At 53.2% G+C, this 16,974-nt stretch overlaps 9 protein-coding genes across 9 annotated transcripts; 7 read left to right on the top strand and 2 right to left on the bottom strand.

Annotated features, from left to right (window-relative positions):
• Window positions 1-2,661: 2,661 nt before the first annotated feature.
• On the bottom strand, window positions 2,662-3,914 carry J4E90_000317 (uncharacterized protein; the record flags this gene model as incomplete). Its single annotated transcript, XM_051429913.1, has 3 exons — window positions 2,662-3,565; window positions 3,611-3,843; window positions 3,891-3,914. The coding sequence occupies 3 exons, from the start codon at window positions 3,912-3,914 to the stop codon at window positions 2,662-2,664; spliced, it is 1,161 nt and encodes a 386-aa protein (XP_051295400.1).
• A 247-nt stretch (window positions 3,915-4,161) lies between these two features.
• MZM1 (Mitochondrial zinc maintenance protein 1, mitochondrial) lies at window positions 4,162-4,595 on the top strand (the record flags this gene model as incomplete). The annotated part of the gene is made up of 3 exons (XM_051429912.1): window positions 4,162-4,216; window positions 4,263-4,445; window positions 4,495-4,595. 3 exons carry the CDS (start codon window positions 4,162-4,164, stop codon window positions 4,593-4,595), a joined length of 339 nt encoding a protein of 112 aa, XP_051295399.1.
• Window positions 4,596-4,668: 73 nt separating this feature from the next.
• Window positions 4,669-5,842, bottom strand: SLT11 (Pre-mRNA-splicing factor slt11; the record flags this gene model as incomplete). Its single annotated transcript, XM_051429911.1, has 2 exons — window positions 4,669-5,762; window positions 5,812-5,842. The coding sequence occupies 2 exons, from the start codon at window positions 5,840-5,842 to the stop codon at window positions 4,669-4,671; spliced, it is 1,125 nt and encodes a 374-aa protein (XP_051295398.1).
• Window positions 5,843-6,279: 437 nt separating this feature from the next.
• Window positions 6,280-7,515, top strand: ERG6_1 (Delta(24)-sterol C-methyltransferase; the record flags this gene model as incomplete). Its single annotated transcript, XM_051429910.1, has 3 exons — window positions 6,280-6,483; window positions 6,532-6,888; window positions 6,937-7,515. 3 exons carry the CDS (start codon window positions 6,280-6,282, stop codon window positions 7,513-7,515), a joined length of 1,140 nt encoding a protein of 379 aa, XP_051295397.1.
• Window positions 7,516-8,057: 542 nt separating this feature from the next.
• On the top strand, window positions 8,058-9,463 carry PDB1 (pyruvate dehydrogenase E1, beta subunit; the record flags this gene model as incomplete). The annotated part of the gene is made up of 5 exons (XM_051429909.1): window positions 8,058-8,299; window positions 8,428-8,551; window positions 8,604-8,890; window positions 8,940-9,003; window positions 9,056-9,463. 5 exons carry the CDS (start codon window positions 8,058-8,060, stop codon window positions 9,461-9,463), a joined length of 1,125 nt encoding a protein of 374 aa, XP_051295396.1.
• An 849-nt stretch (window positions 9,464-10,312) lies between these two features.
• J4E90_000312 (uncharacterized protein) lies at window positions 10,313-10,985 on the top strand (the record flags this gene model as incomplete). The annotated part of the gene is made up of 2 exons (XM_051429908.1): window positions 10,313-10,369; window positions 10,431-10,985. 2 exons carry the CDS (start codon window positions 10,313-10,315, stop codon window positions 10,983-10,985), a joined length of 612 nt encoding a protein of 203 aa, XP_051295395.1.
• Window positions 10,986-11,973: 988 nt separating this feature from the next.
• On the top strand, window positions 11,974-12,961 carry J4E90_000311 (uncharacterized protein; the record flags this gene model as incomplete). The annotated part of the gene is made up of 2 exons (XM_051429907.1): window positions 11,974-12,138; window positions 12,194-12,961. 2 exons carry the CDS (start codon window positions 11,974-11,976, stop codon window positions 12,959-12,961), a joined length of 933 nt encoding a protein of 310 aa, XP_051295394.1.
• A 405-nt stretch (window positions 12,962-13,366) lies between these two features.
• On the top strand, window positions 13,367-14,361 carry J4E90_000310 (uncharacterized protein; the record flags this gene model as incomplete). The annotated part of the gene is made up of 2 exons (XM_051429906.1): window positions 13,367-13,393; window positions 13,513-14,361. The coding sequence occupies 2 exons, from the start codon at window positions 13,367-13,369 to the stop codon at window positions 14,359-14,361; spliced, it is 876 nt and encodes a 291-aa protein (XP_051295393.1).
• A 473-nt stretch (window positions 14,362-14,834) lies between these two features.
• On the top strand, window positions 14,835-15,527 carry J4E90_000309 (uncharacterized protein; the record flags this gene model as incomplete). The annotated part of the gene is made up of 1 exon (XM_051429905.1): window positions 14,835-15,527. One exon carries the CDS (start codon window positions 14,835-14,837, stop codon window positions 15,525-15,527), a length of 693 nt encoding a protein of 230 aa, XP_051295392.1.
• Window positions 15,528-16,974: the final 1,447 nt, after the last annotated feature.

Raw genomic sequence — 16,974 nt, 5'->3', positions numbered from 1 at the left:
TAAAGAAGTAAGAAACCCCAGCCCAGGAGGTGTTTATATACATGCTCCCCAGCTCAAACAGCCTGGGGACCATGTGCCATGATCGAAACTCTTTTGTGAGGGAAGAGAAGAAGCGGAAGACCCATGAACGGCACGTAATAAATCTTGAGCAATCATTTTCTGGAGCCTGTTTAATTTTGGTGACCTTCGGGGCTGGCAGGAGACAGACACCATAACAGCTCTACGGTGAGCTTTAAGGAGGAAGAGCGCACTCATGCAATGAATGGGTCGGAGTTTTGGTTGGAAAGAGGAGGAGGCAGACATCCACTGCGCGTACGTTATTTTTGAAGCAAGGAACAGAAGGTGTTGTGATAAAGAAGTAGGAAGGACAGCAGCAGAGCAGTGTTTTATACACCACCAAACCACTAGCGCAGTCATCGGTATTGCTTTCGTGCGTTTCGCAAGTCCAGAACATGTATCACTCTCCCCATGTTTTGTGAGCATAGCCGCGTGCATCTCCGATTTACAGTGTTTACAAGTGTCCAGACGGCCATAAAAGACAATCAAACGGAATTTCAGAGGCCAGCAGGTAGGACAACATTCAGGATGTTCGTAGGCGCTTTGGTGGACCAAAGCCACACATGGCTAAATGGGCGCGGCATTTTGAGACCGAGGAGGCAGGCGAACACCATGAAGCGAAGGAGTATCGATTTTGGAAAAACAACAGAGGTGTGCGAGATGATGAAGACAGGAAGGCCCGGCAAAGACGAGGTTTTTATGTTCCAAGTATCCATCAAGCACCGTTCATAAACTGTACGGCGGCGGTTTTGGTGGACCACACCCACACATGGCGGAATGGTCTAGGCATTTTGAGACCGAGGAGGCAGGAGACCACTATTACAAGATGTTCCAGGCCTTTTATAAGGAATCGAAGAAGAGTGTAGAATAATGAAGACAGGAAGGCCCGGCGAAGAAAGTTTTTATACTCCAAGTATCCACCAAGCACCGCTCACAGCGAATAAGGTAGCAGTTATGGTGGACCACAACCGCACATAGTTAGCTTGCGTGGGGTTTTTGAGAACTAAGGAGGCAGGAGACCACCATGAGTTGACGGCGGGTACATTTTGGTAAAGAGAACCGGAAGTGTGGGATAAAGAAGACAAGAAGAGCCAGCGAAGACGAGGCTTTTATACACCACCCACGCGCCAAGCACTGCCCATTTCGACTATTTCAGGCACTTCTCGGATCTTTGATGTGTTGTAGAACCAGGAATGAGGCAGAAAGATCCCAAATCGTGCCGGAATGTTTGTGGAAGAACGAGTTCTCACATGTCCCTTCGGTGTCGGTTTTTGGAAGTTGAAGAAGAGAAGGACGAGCACATGAAACTCTTCCCATAATCTTTCGTTTCCGGAGCGACACACACGCACATCGATTGTATTGACGCGTGTTTTAGAAGTCCACGGAAGGAGAAGCGCGCACCATGCCATGTTGTCCACGAGGTTTTGGTAAAATTCAGGAAGAGAGGGCAGGAGCACACGCCATCGGGCAGTGTACCTGCATTTTTTGTTAAAAAACATAGAATGCTGTGGAGTGTAGAAGACAAGAAGCCAGAGGACGCGGTGAGGTTTATATATCCGCCAGGCTGACACATAAGTGCTTCAGAATTTCGTTTTTCACTCCATGTTGGAATTGCTTAATTCTTTGGGACAGACAGGCACAGCTCATGGCATATCTCAGGCGTAATTTGACTGCTTCTCAGCCATGCCAGTGATTCCCGGAAGTTTTGGACACCACATGCTTCATCTGTCTACAGCTTTGGACAACAGCGACAAGTCATTCGTGCTTTTCGGGTAAGTTTCTCGACCGGCCATCGTCATCTTCGACTACAATTTCTCGACTCTTCCCACAGCCATGGCGTCCATAGTGATATGTTTTTAGTCGTTCCCGAAATGGAGACATGTCGTGGTGATCATCGTGTTTTCGAAAAGACAGGACAGTCGCCAGGACCATCAAACGCTTGGATGGTGTTTTTGGGTAGATGATGGTGTTTTGAGAAGACGCAGGAGGAAGCGCACACCATTTGGGTGAACCCAGTTTGTTTTGGAGAAGATACTGAAGAGGCGCAGAAAGAGCGCACACCATGGTTCTATCCAGACTTGTTTTTGGTAAAGATGATGAAGGAGCACAGGACAGAACGCACCACACATATCCCAGTGAGGCAAATTTTTGGATAGAATGATGTAGAGGCGCAGGAAGCGCACACCATGGCATAAGATCAAGACAGTTTTTTGGAAAAACCCGGAGGAAGAAGCGGAGGCAGAAGCACAGCCCATGATAGCGGGCGTAAGGAGTCTTGGAGAAGATGATGGAGAGGCGCGGAAGGAGCCGGATGCCATCATACAGACATTACTCATTTTTGGAAAAGTTCGAATAAGGGGTGACTGTTAAGAAACTAGAAGGGAGTGACTGAGGAGAGGTATTTATACACGACCAGCGGTGCACGTGCTACAACTAAGGAAAAAAGTTGAGACGGTTTGAAATCTTTAAATCCTGGATGTCTTCTAGGGATGCTTACTATAATGTTGTAAGCCATAGCAATATCTAGTATACATAACCCCCCTTGTTCGCACCTTTTTGATGCCATCCCGGCACACCTAGACGCCCATGCCTACCAACCCCTCCTTACTTCTTCCCCCTTCCCTTGGATTTACTCCTGGTATTCCGACTGGGCGGGGGCGTATCCTCACCACTACTGTCCGCCTCAGCCTCAACAACCACACCCTCATCCTCCACCTCCACCTGCTCCATCTCCTTCACAACCCCATCTCCACTCAGCCTATCCTTCGCCTTCCTCTCAGCCTCCCAATCCCTAACAAGCCTCGTAACATCATCTTCCCGCGGTTTCTCCTTCCCATTCCACGCACTGCACCCACCACATCTCCACCTCCCAACATCTTCAAGCGTACGTGCACCGGGCGGCGCTTGCCCGTTCACAAGTCGGCACTCAGAACAGATCAAGACAAAGCGGTTCTTAGCCTGTGTTTCGTCTTCGCCAAGGAGAGCGTCGAGGATGCGGTCGTACCAGTGGGTTTGTGTGAAGGCTGCAGGGGAATCGGCGGTGTATTGTTTAGTTAGATCGACGGCACCAGTGTTGAAGGCGTTTGGTGCGAATTCAGCGCCTGGGGCTTCTGGTGGGGGCAGTTGCTGTGGCAGGGATGGGCCCTGAGGGGACGAGACGTTCGAAGGGGGTTTCTGCGGGGTATGCGGGAGTTGCTGGGGCTGGGGTCGCTGGATGTTTGCCGTTGGGGGAGGAGGCATGCCAGTGCGGGGACCTGGCGGCGGCGCTGGCTTCTGGGGGCCTTGGGACTTTGTGCGACCTGGAGAGTTGCCTTGTTGTGGCTGCTCGGGTTGTTTGGGCGAGGCGCCATATTTCTCGAGTAATTGCTGGGTCGAGTTGTACTTGGTGGCCTCCTTGAGGCGCTCGATGGTAGCGTCGCGTTCCTTGTTCAGCTTCTTGAGGTAGGCTTCAGTGTTGCGGATGCGGTAGTCGAAGTAGCTCATGAGCGCGTAGCGGAGGCCGTAGATCCTGGAGGGTTAGATATGTTCATTGCTGCGATGACGATGGACATACAAGACAGGCCCGCCAGCCACCACACTTCCCTCAATGGGACCCCAATTCTGCCAGCCCGTTACGAAAGTGAGCACGACCGCGACCAGAATATACGCGAAGCCGGTATACAGCGTCCACATGACGCGAGCGCGTCGCGAGAGCTGCTTCTGTTTGTCATTGCGCGCAGCGGCCCTGTTGATCTTGCCAGTAAGAGTGTTGAGCGTCCTCTCGAACGAGGCGGCATCTTCGCTACCCTGTCACAGTCAGCAAGCGTATTAGCGCGTAGTTAGATTCGACGTACCTTCCAAGGCCAGAAGGACACCATGTTGGCTCTGGTAGATCGCAGCCCGGTGTGGGAGCTAGATTTCTACCGTTGAGGCCACCGAAGCGTTGCTCGTGTGTGGACCACTTTCAGCTGCGCGACGTCAGCGGGTGTCGGATCGCCAGCCGGGGGGACCCTGGCGGGAACGATGTCACGTGTGACAACTTTCCTCGCGGAAGTTCCGAGCGGAACTGGTCGTTCTTCACACGCTTCGATTCACTACATACACACCGCCCCGACTCTACACAAGATGGCGCTAGTTGCATACCGGAATCTGCTGCGATCCGCGCGCATCGCCTTCCAAGGTACGAAAAGCGACATTGACCTACTTCCCGCGCTCACACAGCACAGGCGACATGAACACCCTCTTCGCCGCCCGCACCGAAGCCCGTAACAAGTTCGAGGCGAACCGCAACCTGCGAATTGGAAGCGAGGAGTTGCAATCGTCATTAGTTCACGCCGAGGAAGTGGCCAAGTTCCTACGAGAAAACGTGGTTCAAGGGCAAGCAGCGGACCCAGAGGGCGAAAGCTACAGTATGCCTCTTGCATGATTGTATAAGGGCTGGATAGCTAACGCAGGCAGAACTACGGATACACGAGCATACCGAGCGAGGCGACAACGAGGATATCAAAAAGGGCAAGGGAAAGAGTACATTGGGAGGCACAAAATGCTGTTCCTCCTAGGCTTTTATGCACATCGAATGAATCATGATACCCATACAGTCCAAAACGCCGACCCAATGCAAGAAATAAAGACCTAGTTTCCGGCCAAGCTGGCGTACTGGACATCGTCGTCCGCTCCCGGGGGTGGTGCAACGACCATGCTGTCCAGACTGTTCTGTGGTGCGGCCTCAATGGCAGCTTGAGAAGCAGCAGCCCGTCGTGATGAGCCAGCTACTTGCCTTCCTTCCTTCGCGTACTGCATTCTGACGTTCTGGTCCAAGCTGTCTAACTGCTTCGGCTTGCCCCAAGTGACGCGCATAGGACAGCCTTTAATAACCACCTTGCCCTTCAGTGTTCCCGCTGCTGTCTCAGCGTCTTCCCGCTTGACAAAGTTGACGTATGCGCAATGCGCCCGATGTGAGCATACCAGCGACCGAAGCTGGCCGTATTGTGAAAAGTGTTTGCGGAGCTCGTGCTCGGGAAGGTCGTCTTCCACACCCGTAACGAAAAGCGATGCGACATTAGGGTCCGAAGGTGGCAGCCAGTCTTGCGGGTTTGGCTCCGCGGATGCGCCGCCCATACGACCTCCTCTTCCAGGCCTCATGCCTCCTCGCGCAGGCGTACCCCGTGAATCTCGGGTTCTGATCGGTCCAGGAACGTGACTGCTCTCGCCTCCTGCGCCGCCTCCGCCTGGCGCGGGTAACGCCTTTTGCCCACTCTCGCCCTCCTCAGCCTCTATCCGTCGCTGCTTCTTGTAGTAGGGCTCACTCTGCGCCAAACGCTTGAGTAGGTCGCGCGCCTTCTCGTCCGTCTTCTCGTATGCCTCCATCGCTCCACGTCCCTCTTCGATCTCTCTCTCGTGCTCTTGCGCATAGTACTGTCGGTTGATGTCGCTCTGTGGGCCGGGCGCCACCATCTTCAGCGCAGCATCACGAACCACGATGGGCAGACCGAATGATAAATCGAGCATGCAGTGCTGGCAGCAGTTCTTGAGGCGGGCGCATGTGAGGCAGATGTTGGTTCGCTTTTGTCGCGCGGTGCGGTCGGCCTTCCAGCGGAAGATGGTGAAGGGTCGCGTGCAGATCTTGCACTCTGCGCCGTAGTCCTCCTTCAGCATCTGCACATAGGTGCTATCCGGCAGGCATTTCTCGCAGACGGACGGAAAGTCGGTAGTTTCCCAACCCGATCCTACAAAAGTTAGTGTATGCTACGCGCAGTGGAAAAAGACATGACGTACGGTTCAGGTCGCTCTTGATTTGCGGCGGCATGGTAAGGCCTGCTGTGTAGGGTGTGCGACAGTGGCTGAGTTTTGAATGTAATCTCGCGACTCCGCCGAGCGAATCTGGGGACGTCGAGTACGCGTAGTGGGGCGCGGTGGTTGTTGCGACAGATGGTATGGGAGTGACGGTAGAAATCCAGGCACTACGCTATACGCCTCTTACGGTCTTGGCTTTCACGCGCTCGGGTGGCGACGACCGACCGCTAGCGCTGTTGACCAGGGCCGCGTACAGAGTCGGTCGTGATTGGGCGACGCCAGTTACCCCCTAAGAAATTCAAGTCCCAATCTCCTACCCATACCGCTCTTTCCTCTCCGGGGTCGTCTTTATAAAGTTTCAGGGTCCTGTCCTCTTCGAATTGTTTATTCTACTATCCGTTTCATTCACTTCACTCCCCGCATAACCCCATATCACTCTTAATACCCATCATGTCTCCCATTGCGCTCGAAAAGGAAGACCATTCTCGCGATGCCGAGTTCAACAAGGCCATGCACGGCAAGTCTGCAAAGGCTCGCGGTGGCATGACTGCCATGTTGCAAAAGGACAAGGCTGCCCAGCAAGCCGCTGTCGACGAGTACTTCAAGCATTGGGACAACAAGGCCGCTGGCGACGAGACCGAGGAGACCCGCAAGGTACGCATATGTGGCATTGTTGTATACCGTGTTTACTAACAGACCCAGGAACGACGAGATGAATACGCTACCCTCACAAGACACTACTACAACCTCGCAACCGACCTGTACGAGTACGGCTGGGGACAGTCTTTCCACTTCGCCCGCTACGCATATGGCGAGTCTTTCTACAAGGCCATTGCCCGCCACGAGCACTACCTCGCCCACAAGATGAACCTCCAGGACAACATGCGCGTCTTGGATGTTGGCTGCGGTGTCGGTGGACCCGCCCGTGAGATTGTCAAGTTCGCCGGTGTCAACGTCGTTGGATTGAACAACAACGACTACCAGATTGAGCGTGCCACTGCCTACGCTGAGAAGGAGGGTCTATCAGACAAGCTCAAGTTCACCAAGGGTGACTTCATGGTACGATATACCCTCACACCCCGAGTGTCCCTCACTAACTCCTGGTAGCAAATGTCTTTCCCCGACAACTCTTTCGATGCCGTCTACGCCATCGAGGCCACTGTCCACGCACCGTCGCTCGAGGGCATCTACAGCGAGATCTTCCGCGTTCTCAAGCCCGGCGGTGTCTTCGGTGTTTACGAGTGGCTCATGACCGACAAGTATGACAACGACAACCCCCACCACCGCGAGATTCGTCTCGGAATCGAGATCGGTGACGGTATCTCGAACATGGAGAAGATTGAGGTCGCGCTCGATGCCATGAAGAAGGCCGGCTTCGTGATGGAGCACAACGAGGATCTGGCAGACAGGGACGACCCATACCCATGGTACTGGCCACTCTCTGGCCAGCTGAAGTACATCAGCACCATTGGCGACATCCCCACCATCCTTCGCATGACCAAGGTCGGACGTGGCCTCATCCACAAGTTCGTCGGTGGTCTTGAGATGATCGGTCTCGCTCCCAGGGGTACCCAAAAGACTGCCGACAGTCTTGCCCTCGCAGCCGACTGCCTTGTTGCTGGTGGCAGGGAGAAGCTCTTCACACCCATGTACCTCATGGTTGGCAGGAAACCCGCCGACGCATAAGTTTTCAATTCTCGCCCTTTGCATTAGACTTCTCTTCGCATCTAGGACCTTGCTGGTCTGCGAGTTATTCCTTCGATATAGGAGCATCATCTCCTGGCATTTGCATCACGCGCATTGGAGACGCGCATATATACTGTAATATTTTGAAGTAGGGCACGGTCTAGGGACGGTCATGGTAACGCGAAATGTGGTGCTATAGAGAATAGAAGTAGTAATCGTCATCTGAATGTCTGGATCATTATCGTACAATTTGCACGCGACTATTAAATCACTATCCAGTAGATGCAATATGAAAAGGTTGATTGTCTGGTGAAAGCGACGTTGTTGGGGCGGACCATCCAGGGACCATCCAGACGCACGTCGGGTGTTCTCGCTATAGTGTGGTCCCTGCTCGAGAGCTTTGCCTAGCGCCGGCCCCAACGACTCGGATCTTCGCATCAAGAAATTGTCCAGCAAGCCCCAGCAACCACCACAAGCCTCAGCGGCCATCACTCGCCCACGGCACTTCCTCACCACACCTTCACCCTCACACACACCCCACAATGGCTGCTTCAAGGCTCCTCCGACCCACCTCCCGCCTCGTCTCGGCGTCGCGGCCAGCGCCCGCCTTCCGACCAGCTTTCCGCGCCGCAGCCATTACACCGTCAATTGCGAGGAGAGGATATGCGTCGGGCCAGAAGGAGATGACAGTGCGAGAGGCGCTCAATGAGGCCATGGCCGAGGAGATGGAGCGCAACGACAAGGTTTTCGTGCTCGGAGAGGAAGTCGCGCAATACAACGGAGCGTACGTCCCACCATGAAGAAGAGAGATGTCAGATCTGCGATAAGAAAGAGGAGGGTCCAATTGGGCAGAGAATACATCGCAGGCTATACACAACGGAATATCAATGGACGGTGCTGACTGAGCCACAGCTACAAGGTCACAAAGGGCCTGCTCGACCGCTTTGGTGAGAAGAGGGTAATCGACTCTCCCATCACAGAGTCAGGTTTCGCCGGTCTGACCGTCGGTGCTGCGCTCGCCGGTCTCCACCCCATTGTGAGTTCCTCAGCCATCATGACCCAAAAAGCAATTCTGACAGCGACGACAGTGCGAGTTCATGACCTTCAACTTCGCCATGCAGGCCATTGACCAGATTATCAACTCCGCCGCAAAGACCCACTACATGTCCGGTGGTATCCAGCCCTGCAACATCACCTTCCGTGGTCCCAACGGTTTCGCGTCCGGTGTCGCTGCTCAGCATTCGCAAGATTACACTGCCTGGTACGGAAGCATTCCTGGACTTAAGGTCGTTTCCCCATACAGCGCCGAGGATGCCAAGGGTCTTTTGAAGGCTGCTATCCGCGACCCCAACCCGGTCGTGGTTCTCGAGAACGAGTAGGTCACAACAGTCGCAAGACAAGAGACTGTGTACTAACACCCACAGACTTCTGTACGGTCTTTCCTTCCCCATGAGCGAGGAGGCCCAGAGAGACGACTTCGTCATTCCCGTAAGATACCCCACCATCATCCCACTCTACTTTCATACTAACAGACCCCCAGTTCGGAAAGGCCAAGATCGAGCGCCCCGGCAAGGACCTCACCATCGTCACCCTCTCCCGCTGCGTCGGCCAATCCCTCGTCGCCGCCGAACAACTCAAGTCCAAGTACGGCGTCGAAGCCGAAGTCATCAACCTGCGCTCCATCAAGCCCCTCGACGTCGAGGCCATTGTCAAGTCCGTCAAGAAGACCGGCCACATGCTCTGCGTAGAGTCTGGCTTCCCATCCTTCGGTGTCGCGTCTGAGATTATGGCGCTTACCTGCGAGTACGCCTTCGACTACTTGGAGGCGCCCCCTGCCCGTGTCACTGGTGCCGAGGTGCCCACACCATATGCCCAGAAGCTCGAGGAGATGAGCTTCCCCAGTGAGAGCTTGATTGTCGACTACGCGGCTAAGCTCCTCAGGGTATAGATTCTGGGACAATGAGAGTAAGAGGGGTATTGCGGTAGCCATTCTAGCGTTCTTGTGGATTCAGGTTTGGCGAAGGACCGGGATTTTGTATGATCAGACTATGACCATTTTCGGCTGAGGTAGACACACGTAGGTGCTGGGTTAGAGCATTTTCGATTGCATGTACGAGTATTCCTATTGCAACTCCATCTAACGACTTTGAAACACGAAGTCCGAAGTGGCTTTTCTTGTGGCGTGGTTGAGGTGGGTGGATAATAGGTCTTCGATTGATATGGTCAGGTCGTTCTCGGTTCGATGTCGTCTTGATTGTTCGGCTTTCCTTTCGTCTCATGCTAACTACATGGCTTACGATGACGGTGTTGGTATCTCACCACTTTTCTTTGTAGGTGAGTATACGGGGCTCTCTCACCTCGAAGCTGGGAGGGTAGTATGCCTGCTTCAGTCTTTTCCTATAGGTCTACTTCTTCACCAAAGTCTCACTTTAGTTGCGTTTTTCCTTTTTATGCTCTACTCGCTCATTTAACGTTATGCTTATGCCTCATACAAGACAGTGTTACGATGACTTACTCAAACGAACATGCATTGGCACGAAAGCTGGTGTGAGAAAGAGCACGGAGAAAGATTGACTAGCTGCGCGCTGGCTATACGGGAAACGATGAGGCTCCTGGTTTCCGTCTTCACTTTCATCGATGAACCCGCGTCTCGCGCTAGTGGGCTCCTTCCACTTCTAGAAGCAACCTCCAACTTTGCAATTTCTTGACCGCACTCTACAGCCTACCGTAGCAGCGCGACATCAAACACGAAACTCATAAGAGCGAAACGATGTCGACGCTCCAGAGCGCCACCGCAATGCCGGACGAGGAGCACAACAGCGTCGAGGTGTCGAGTGATCTTGAGGGCGGAGAGGTACGAGATACATGTCAGCTACGGAAAACACTCAAGACTCAGACTGACATTGTCATTCTAGGAGAACTACGACGCGTTCGAAATCCCGGCAGCAGAAGCCTACGCACACCTCCCAATGCCGATGCGCGACAACATCTACTTCTGCATCCAAGCCATTCAGATCAGCCACTCCGAGTGGAAAGACGCTATCAACGCCATCGACGCAGCATTCGAAGCCCAAAGACTTTTCCTGGACGAACAGCACGCCCGAGTCAAAGCCCAAGAAGTCGCCTTCGAAAAGAGAGAAGCACTCTACATCCGCCTGCCCACGAACCAAGCCGTGAATCTGGTTCACAACGCTTTGCTTGCGGAACATGCACATGACAGGGTGCTTATTACGGATATGTTCAGGGCGGTCAAGATGGGGAAGGTGGATGTGAGAGCTGCGCGGGCTGATGGATTGGCCAAAGCCAAAGAGGTCTACTTGAGGCAGCTGAAGGCTTTCAAAAAGTTGATTGAGGGCTTGAGTGGTATAGCGGAGAAGATGAAGAATGAGCGAGTAGTTGGCGAGATGAGGCTTAGTCCTACCGGCCCGGCTCTGGCTGTCAAGTCGCCTACTCCGGCATCTTACTCTTAGACCGCGGCGCGTGCACCTTCAATTGTCACGTCGTTTCGCACTCAGATCGGTAACGGTGCAGCATTGGCGGGCCTGCACCGCCGCAGTGGTTTGATGAGCGAGTTGGGAAACTCACCCGTATGTTTCTCTCTCTTCAGACTTGCAACAGTGACTGACCTCTGGGCTTAGGGCGCTTCGGCCGCTACCTCTACAGCTACAATCATCTCTGTGGGCCAACAGCGTCAGATCAAAGTCATCATCAAAGCAGCCATCCGTCGCTGTAAAGTCGAGAAGTCGCTTAATCTAGCCCGACTCAAGCAAGAGACTACCGATGCGATTGATCGTCGGCAAGCTGATATAGGTCTCCAATTGAAGAGCCTTACTCTCATAATGGAACGGTCAAAAATGCTCGATGAGAGGTCTGAGTCAATCAAAGGCCTAGCAGCAGTTCTTGCCGTTTCAGTAAGTTACTTCAGTCTATTCTCTGGGGTGACTGAAGAGCGCAAACACATTGCGGCGTCTCGCGAATTGGTTGTTTCAGAGTTAGATTCCGACAAAAAGCATTATGAAAAGCGGACCGAAGTCGCTACAAAGTCATATGATAGTATCGAGGAATGCCTAGACATACGAGAGGACAGTCTCGAGCGCCTCGCATCAATTCTGGGCATCTCGCTCGAGGATTAAGATGGACGGGTGTGTGCTCGACACATTAGCGACGGACCTGACATGACCTGAGGGGCAAAAGACCGGAGTTCGCGAAATACAACATCCTAATGAGGATACATAGCAGAAGATGGCGTTTTCAGAATCATGTGAGCTTTCCAAGTGCAGAATGCCAAAATCGCTAGTCTTCGTCTTTACGCTCACCTTCACCGCTGGCCTGGTGGTTTCGCGCTAGTCGCTCCTGCTCTTTTTGGAAGGCTCTCTGACTCCGACCAACACAACACGACCACAACGCCAACCGAAATCAATATTGCGGCGACGCCTGCGACTGTCGCGCCAACCCAATATGTCGTCGGACGCCATCATCGCGGGCTTAAAGCAAGGCAATGCGATCGAACTCGGTGTACTCAAGGACATGAAGGAAGGATTCGTCGCTCTTGCCGATGGTATGATCAACGAGTGTCTGAATCGCAGCGATGGGCTTGATGAGCTGACGGACAAGCTTCAACTGGTACATACTGGTATTTCGGTTTGCTCGACGGTGCTTGGACTAACGTTACACCTAGGAGCCTACGGCTACTACTGCGACGACCCTCACAGCGGATCAGAAACTTCATCTTACGAAGGCCATTAACGACGCTATCTCGGCCTGCGAGCAAGCTATCATCACCAATAATCGCAAAGAGGAGATGCAAGTTGAGCAAGCGAAAACAAGGTTCGCAGCAGAGGCACAGACAAGAAATGTTCTTGTCAATCATCTCAATGAGCAAATACGGATACATAACAAGAGAAACCTACTGATGGTCTTCATGCCTGAGAAACACGACATCCACGACTCGCTGACAGAACTACGGGCGGAAGAAAAGCAACATCTGGATAAACTTCGACATTCCTACAAGAACGCAGTAAAAGACGCAGCAGCTAGGAATTCGAGCCAGCTTAAAGAGATAGCGGGCATATATGAGCATGAGCGGAACGAATTTCGCAAGCAGATCGCAAGTCTTGAGCGCATTGCCATCATAGCGAAGCTTGATCTCAAAGCTACAAGTCGGGACGAGGCGTCAGATCATGTGTCAATCCAGGAACCGCAAGCCGCTCACATAAGTATTGCTTCTTCTCCTGTTGGTCGCGGTAGTCGCGGTAGTTTCTCTTCCCGTGGTAGCGTTCACAGTCTAAGCGGTCGGGGCATGCTTGGTGCTCGCGGTGGTCGTGGTTCATTTCAATCACGGCCTACAGACCCATTCCCTTCAATTCCGGACAGTCAAACGTTGACAGTGGATTACCTTCGCCCGCTGTCACGTGGAAATCCAAGCCCGTGGAATTATCAGGGATAGCACTTCATGTACAGCGTCAGCAGTAGCATATCGAGATGAAAAATGAGTTTGGGTTCTGCATATGAGCGTTGCAGCCACCGAGTTGCATTGAGTTTAAGAGTTTGCGAATGGTTACACGATTACCGTGGAAGAAAATTTCAAGAGCCAGAGTAATTAAAACGTAAAAAGTGCATCTCCACCGTGCTGATGATGTGTTGGGGTGAACAGTATGACATGTCCATGGACCCTCGATCAATCACATCCTCTGGTTCGCGGCGTCCCCACCCACGGAACCAAACTTCACAAGCCGTCGGTGGACATATTGATGTTGCACTTGACAGCTGTACTCAGGGACGTCCGTTGATTTCCTTTGCACCCTCATCCTTGATCTCCAACGGCAAAGACTTCGTGAGGCGTTTGCCCAGTATGCCCAAGATGGGTTTGATCGGTACAGTAAGTATCATATCGAGCTTTCATCATTCGAGGACATCGGTTACATCTATACCGCCTCTACTGTCTAGAGACATCCTTGAACCGTTGTCCAAGAAGTCCACATACTAACAAATCGATAGATTCGGAAGCGCCACCAGGAACGCAAGGACAAGAAGAAAGCAGTACGCCAGACCGCACAACGAAACGAACAGCCTGAGTCCGACACCAACCAGTCACATATCGAGCCCACGACACCTACGCCGGCCCAGCACCTCCCCTTCACAGGCCCCACACGGTTCTTCTCCCTCGGCCGCAAACGCGGCGTACGCATCGGCATGTCCACCTACGAACAGCTCCCCAACGGCGTAGAACCCGCACTCATCAACCACTCCTGCCACCTAATGCAATATCCCAGCGGAGAAGAGCTACCCCGTAGCTCTCCCTTCGCCACACCCCCACCCGCGGAGGCAGCCTCAGACTCCAAAGACGCCAGCCCCAAAACCTGGCTCAGCCGTGTAGGCGGCTCCCTCCGCCGCAAGCCAAGCGGCATACGCTCAGCCTTCTCATACACGCTGCCACGAAACTGGAAGACCAACAACAACAACAGCACCGGCGTCAGTGCAAAGACCCTCGCAGAGACAGCGCACGAGTACAAAAAGTCTCAAATCCAACGTCTCGATCCCAGCGCCATCGACGCCGCCAACGACGACGGGCGTGGAAGAAGCCCCCTCCCGCACCACTGGCGCGAGCAATCCAGTTCTCCGGTCTCACACTCACGCGATGGTGTCGTGAACAGGATGAGCGATACGACTATGGAAGGAAGTGAGATGGGGGATTGGATTGATCCAGATGAAGAGACGAGGGAGCAGGAGTTTGAGGATTGGATAGTGCATAATCGGTTGTTTGTTGAGGGGGAGGGGCTTGATGAGACGAGTAGAAGGGTGTCGAGGGTGAGTGCGCTGTCGAAGAGGAGGTATAGTGATTATTAGTGGGGAGGTTGGGGTATACGATGAGGTTTGGGCGACGGTGTGGTAGTTGGTGGTGAAGTTTGAGGCATACATGGGTGCGCGTCTTGATGTGAGCAGCGTACATGTGTGTTCCTGGGGTCTACGTGACGCTGGGGTGAAGGTGAAGGCGAGGCACATCGAGACCCCTGTCTTTTGTCAGCTTCTTGTTATCCTGATTTTTTTTTGGCGTTCCGGGGTGAAGGCGAGATTTTCATGAGTCCGCTATTGTTCAGTCGGCATTGTAGCAAGTAGAGGTGAAGGCGGATACGTACCTATTGTAACAATAGTAGCTATTGTCAACCGTCTCATCTTCGCGCAGAAGCCAGTACTATATAAAACGCTCATCCACCTCCAACTCTTACTCTTTAGCAAATACCACACCTGCTCAATTTCAAGACATTTCCAAGTTTCCTCTTCCCACCATCATCACCATCATCACCACCACAACAGCAACAATGCTGTCCCCGCAGAACAAGCTGCGCATCTTCCTGAGCCTGGTGCTCATCACCATCTTCGCCGCGAGCTCAAATGAGCTACGCATCGCCATCGGCACCCTCTTCTCTTGGGCCCTAGGCCACGTCCTCATCCACCGACTCTCTCTGTCGGTCTCCTTCCGACAAGCCCACAACACCTACATGATGGTGTCGTTTGGCCTGCTGGCGGGCCTAAACGACCCATTCTGGGAAAACACCTTCGGCCGCCTCCTCGACCTCTTCTTCGACCGATGCCGCTTCGATCCAGACGTGCCTGGGTCGGGCTTCACAGACTGGCACGAAACCTTCCGCCGCCGAAAGGGATACGAGATAGATCTCGTTTGGCAATTCCTCCGCGCCGCGCTCTTCTGGTCCTTCGTCGCCGTTTTCCTCGCCGTTGCCGTTCCGCTTGTCCGCTGGTTCACTCATGAGAGTCAGACGACGAAACTGGAGCGGGCCTTCACATACACGAGGGATCACCCTGGCGAGCGACCTCCCTGGATGTACAAGCAGCCAGAGGCCACAGTGGTGTCCAAGAGGGACACAAGATACAATCGCCTGAGCAGCGAGCTCATCTTCGTGTGTGGCCCTGGTGGTGGGCTGGAGACGGTGATTGATGGCGACATCGAGGGTGCGATCTCTCGCCGGCGGGCTCTGAGGCCGAGGTTCGCATGAGCGCTGGTCGCCATGCCGGTGGGGTTGTGGTTGGCGGTGGGCCATCTTGACGCTGGTCGTTGGGATGGTCAGGGTGTCCTGCTTGGGTTTGAGTTTGGGTTCGAGTGTTGTCGATGGCCGGCTGTCCTGGCGCTGGTCGCTGGGTAGTCCAGACCGGTCGGTACTCATTAGGTAGATTGGTGAATGAAGTAGTACTTCGGGGTTGTGTCCGTCGTCCTACGGTTGATTATGTTTGTGAGACCCAGTCTGGCTTGTCCCGATTGCAGTTTTCGAATGCATCTTTCTTCCATCCCGCTACAATGTTCTCCTCAAGTCTGCGTGAAGGCCTCTACCAACCTCCTCTTCATATACAAATCGTGTATCCGGGCTCATGGGGTTGCGATTAGTGGGGACGGGCATTTGGATCGCTTCGCATACGTGCTCCAGCAGATCGGGAAGTAGTTCATTGACTTTGGCTAGCAGCAAAGGTATGAACTTAGAAGAGCCGCCTGGTAGCTTTGCTATCAACAGCATCAACTGGGTCAAGTAATCTGAGGGGCTGAGCTCGGTATGTGATGCAGACCGAGGCACGAAATGAAGAACGTCCGCTAAAGCGCAGGCTATGTCGAATACCTTTTCCGTCTAATGTTGTTAGCAATGAGACAAGTGTGCGGCTGAATGACGTACCATGCCCACGCCATGTATCTGCAGACTCTGAACGGGTAGCTTCATTGAGAGAATGGTCAAGTCTTTGCCAACCAGAATGGGGTATCTGAATGTCAAGCAATCGTAGACAGACTCTGTAGAGAGAAACCCGAAGCGGGGAAACAGCTCCCACAGTTTGATCTGTAGCCAGAATTGCGATATGCGAACATTTGCAATCTCTTCGTTCGAAAGTTCGAGATCAGTGGGCAGCGCGGTGCGAACATCGTTCTCGAGCTGGATTAACCACTCTTTACTGCAGTTTTGCGCAGCACCGTTCCACACTGCGAAAAAGACTTCATCGAGCGGTCGGAAGACTGATGCGAGGTGGAGCAAGCCAAGATCATCATGACCATCGAGTGGGTAGCTTGAGGAAGTGACAGATAGTGTGATGGGCCGATTCCTACGAACGCCATGCGCTCTAACAACTAGTAAGCAATACACTCATTACGATGCCCATGGGTACTGCGAATCGTCGCTGTCTCCGCTCATAGGTGGGTTTAGATAGACGAGAAAGGGACAAATGATATCATGAAGTCGGAAGTGCATATGATGGACCACGATGCATCGAAGTGGGGGAACAGACGTAGGAAAGACGGGAAGTATTCAGCGTACCTTTCTGACACTACCAGAATCCAAAACAGCCGTGTCCTTGTCTTCATGTCGAACCAATCCCTGTCCTCGTCTTTGAGCATCATAAACAAGGTTGTTGCTTCTCTCAAGTAGAACCATGCTTGACGATAGTCGCCTCGGCCAGCGTAAGCTC

The sequence above is a fragment of the Alternaria incomplexa genome (genome assembly GCF_024043165.1).
Source record: "Alternaria incomplexa strain BMP 0042 chromosome Unknown scaffold_1, whole genome shotgun sequence".
Lineage (NCBI taxonomy): Eukaryota > Fungi > Ascomycota > Dothideomycetes > Pleosporales > Pleosporaceae > Alternaria > Alternaria incomplexa.
Note: the sequence above shows the minus strand (reverse complement) of the source record. Positions and strands in the feature narration are given on the sequence as shown.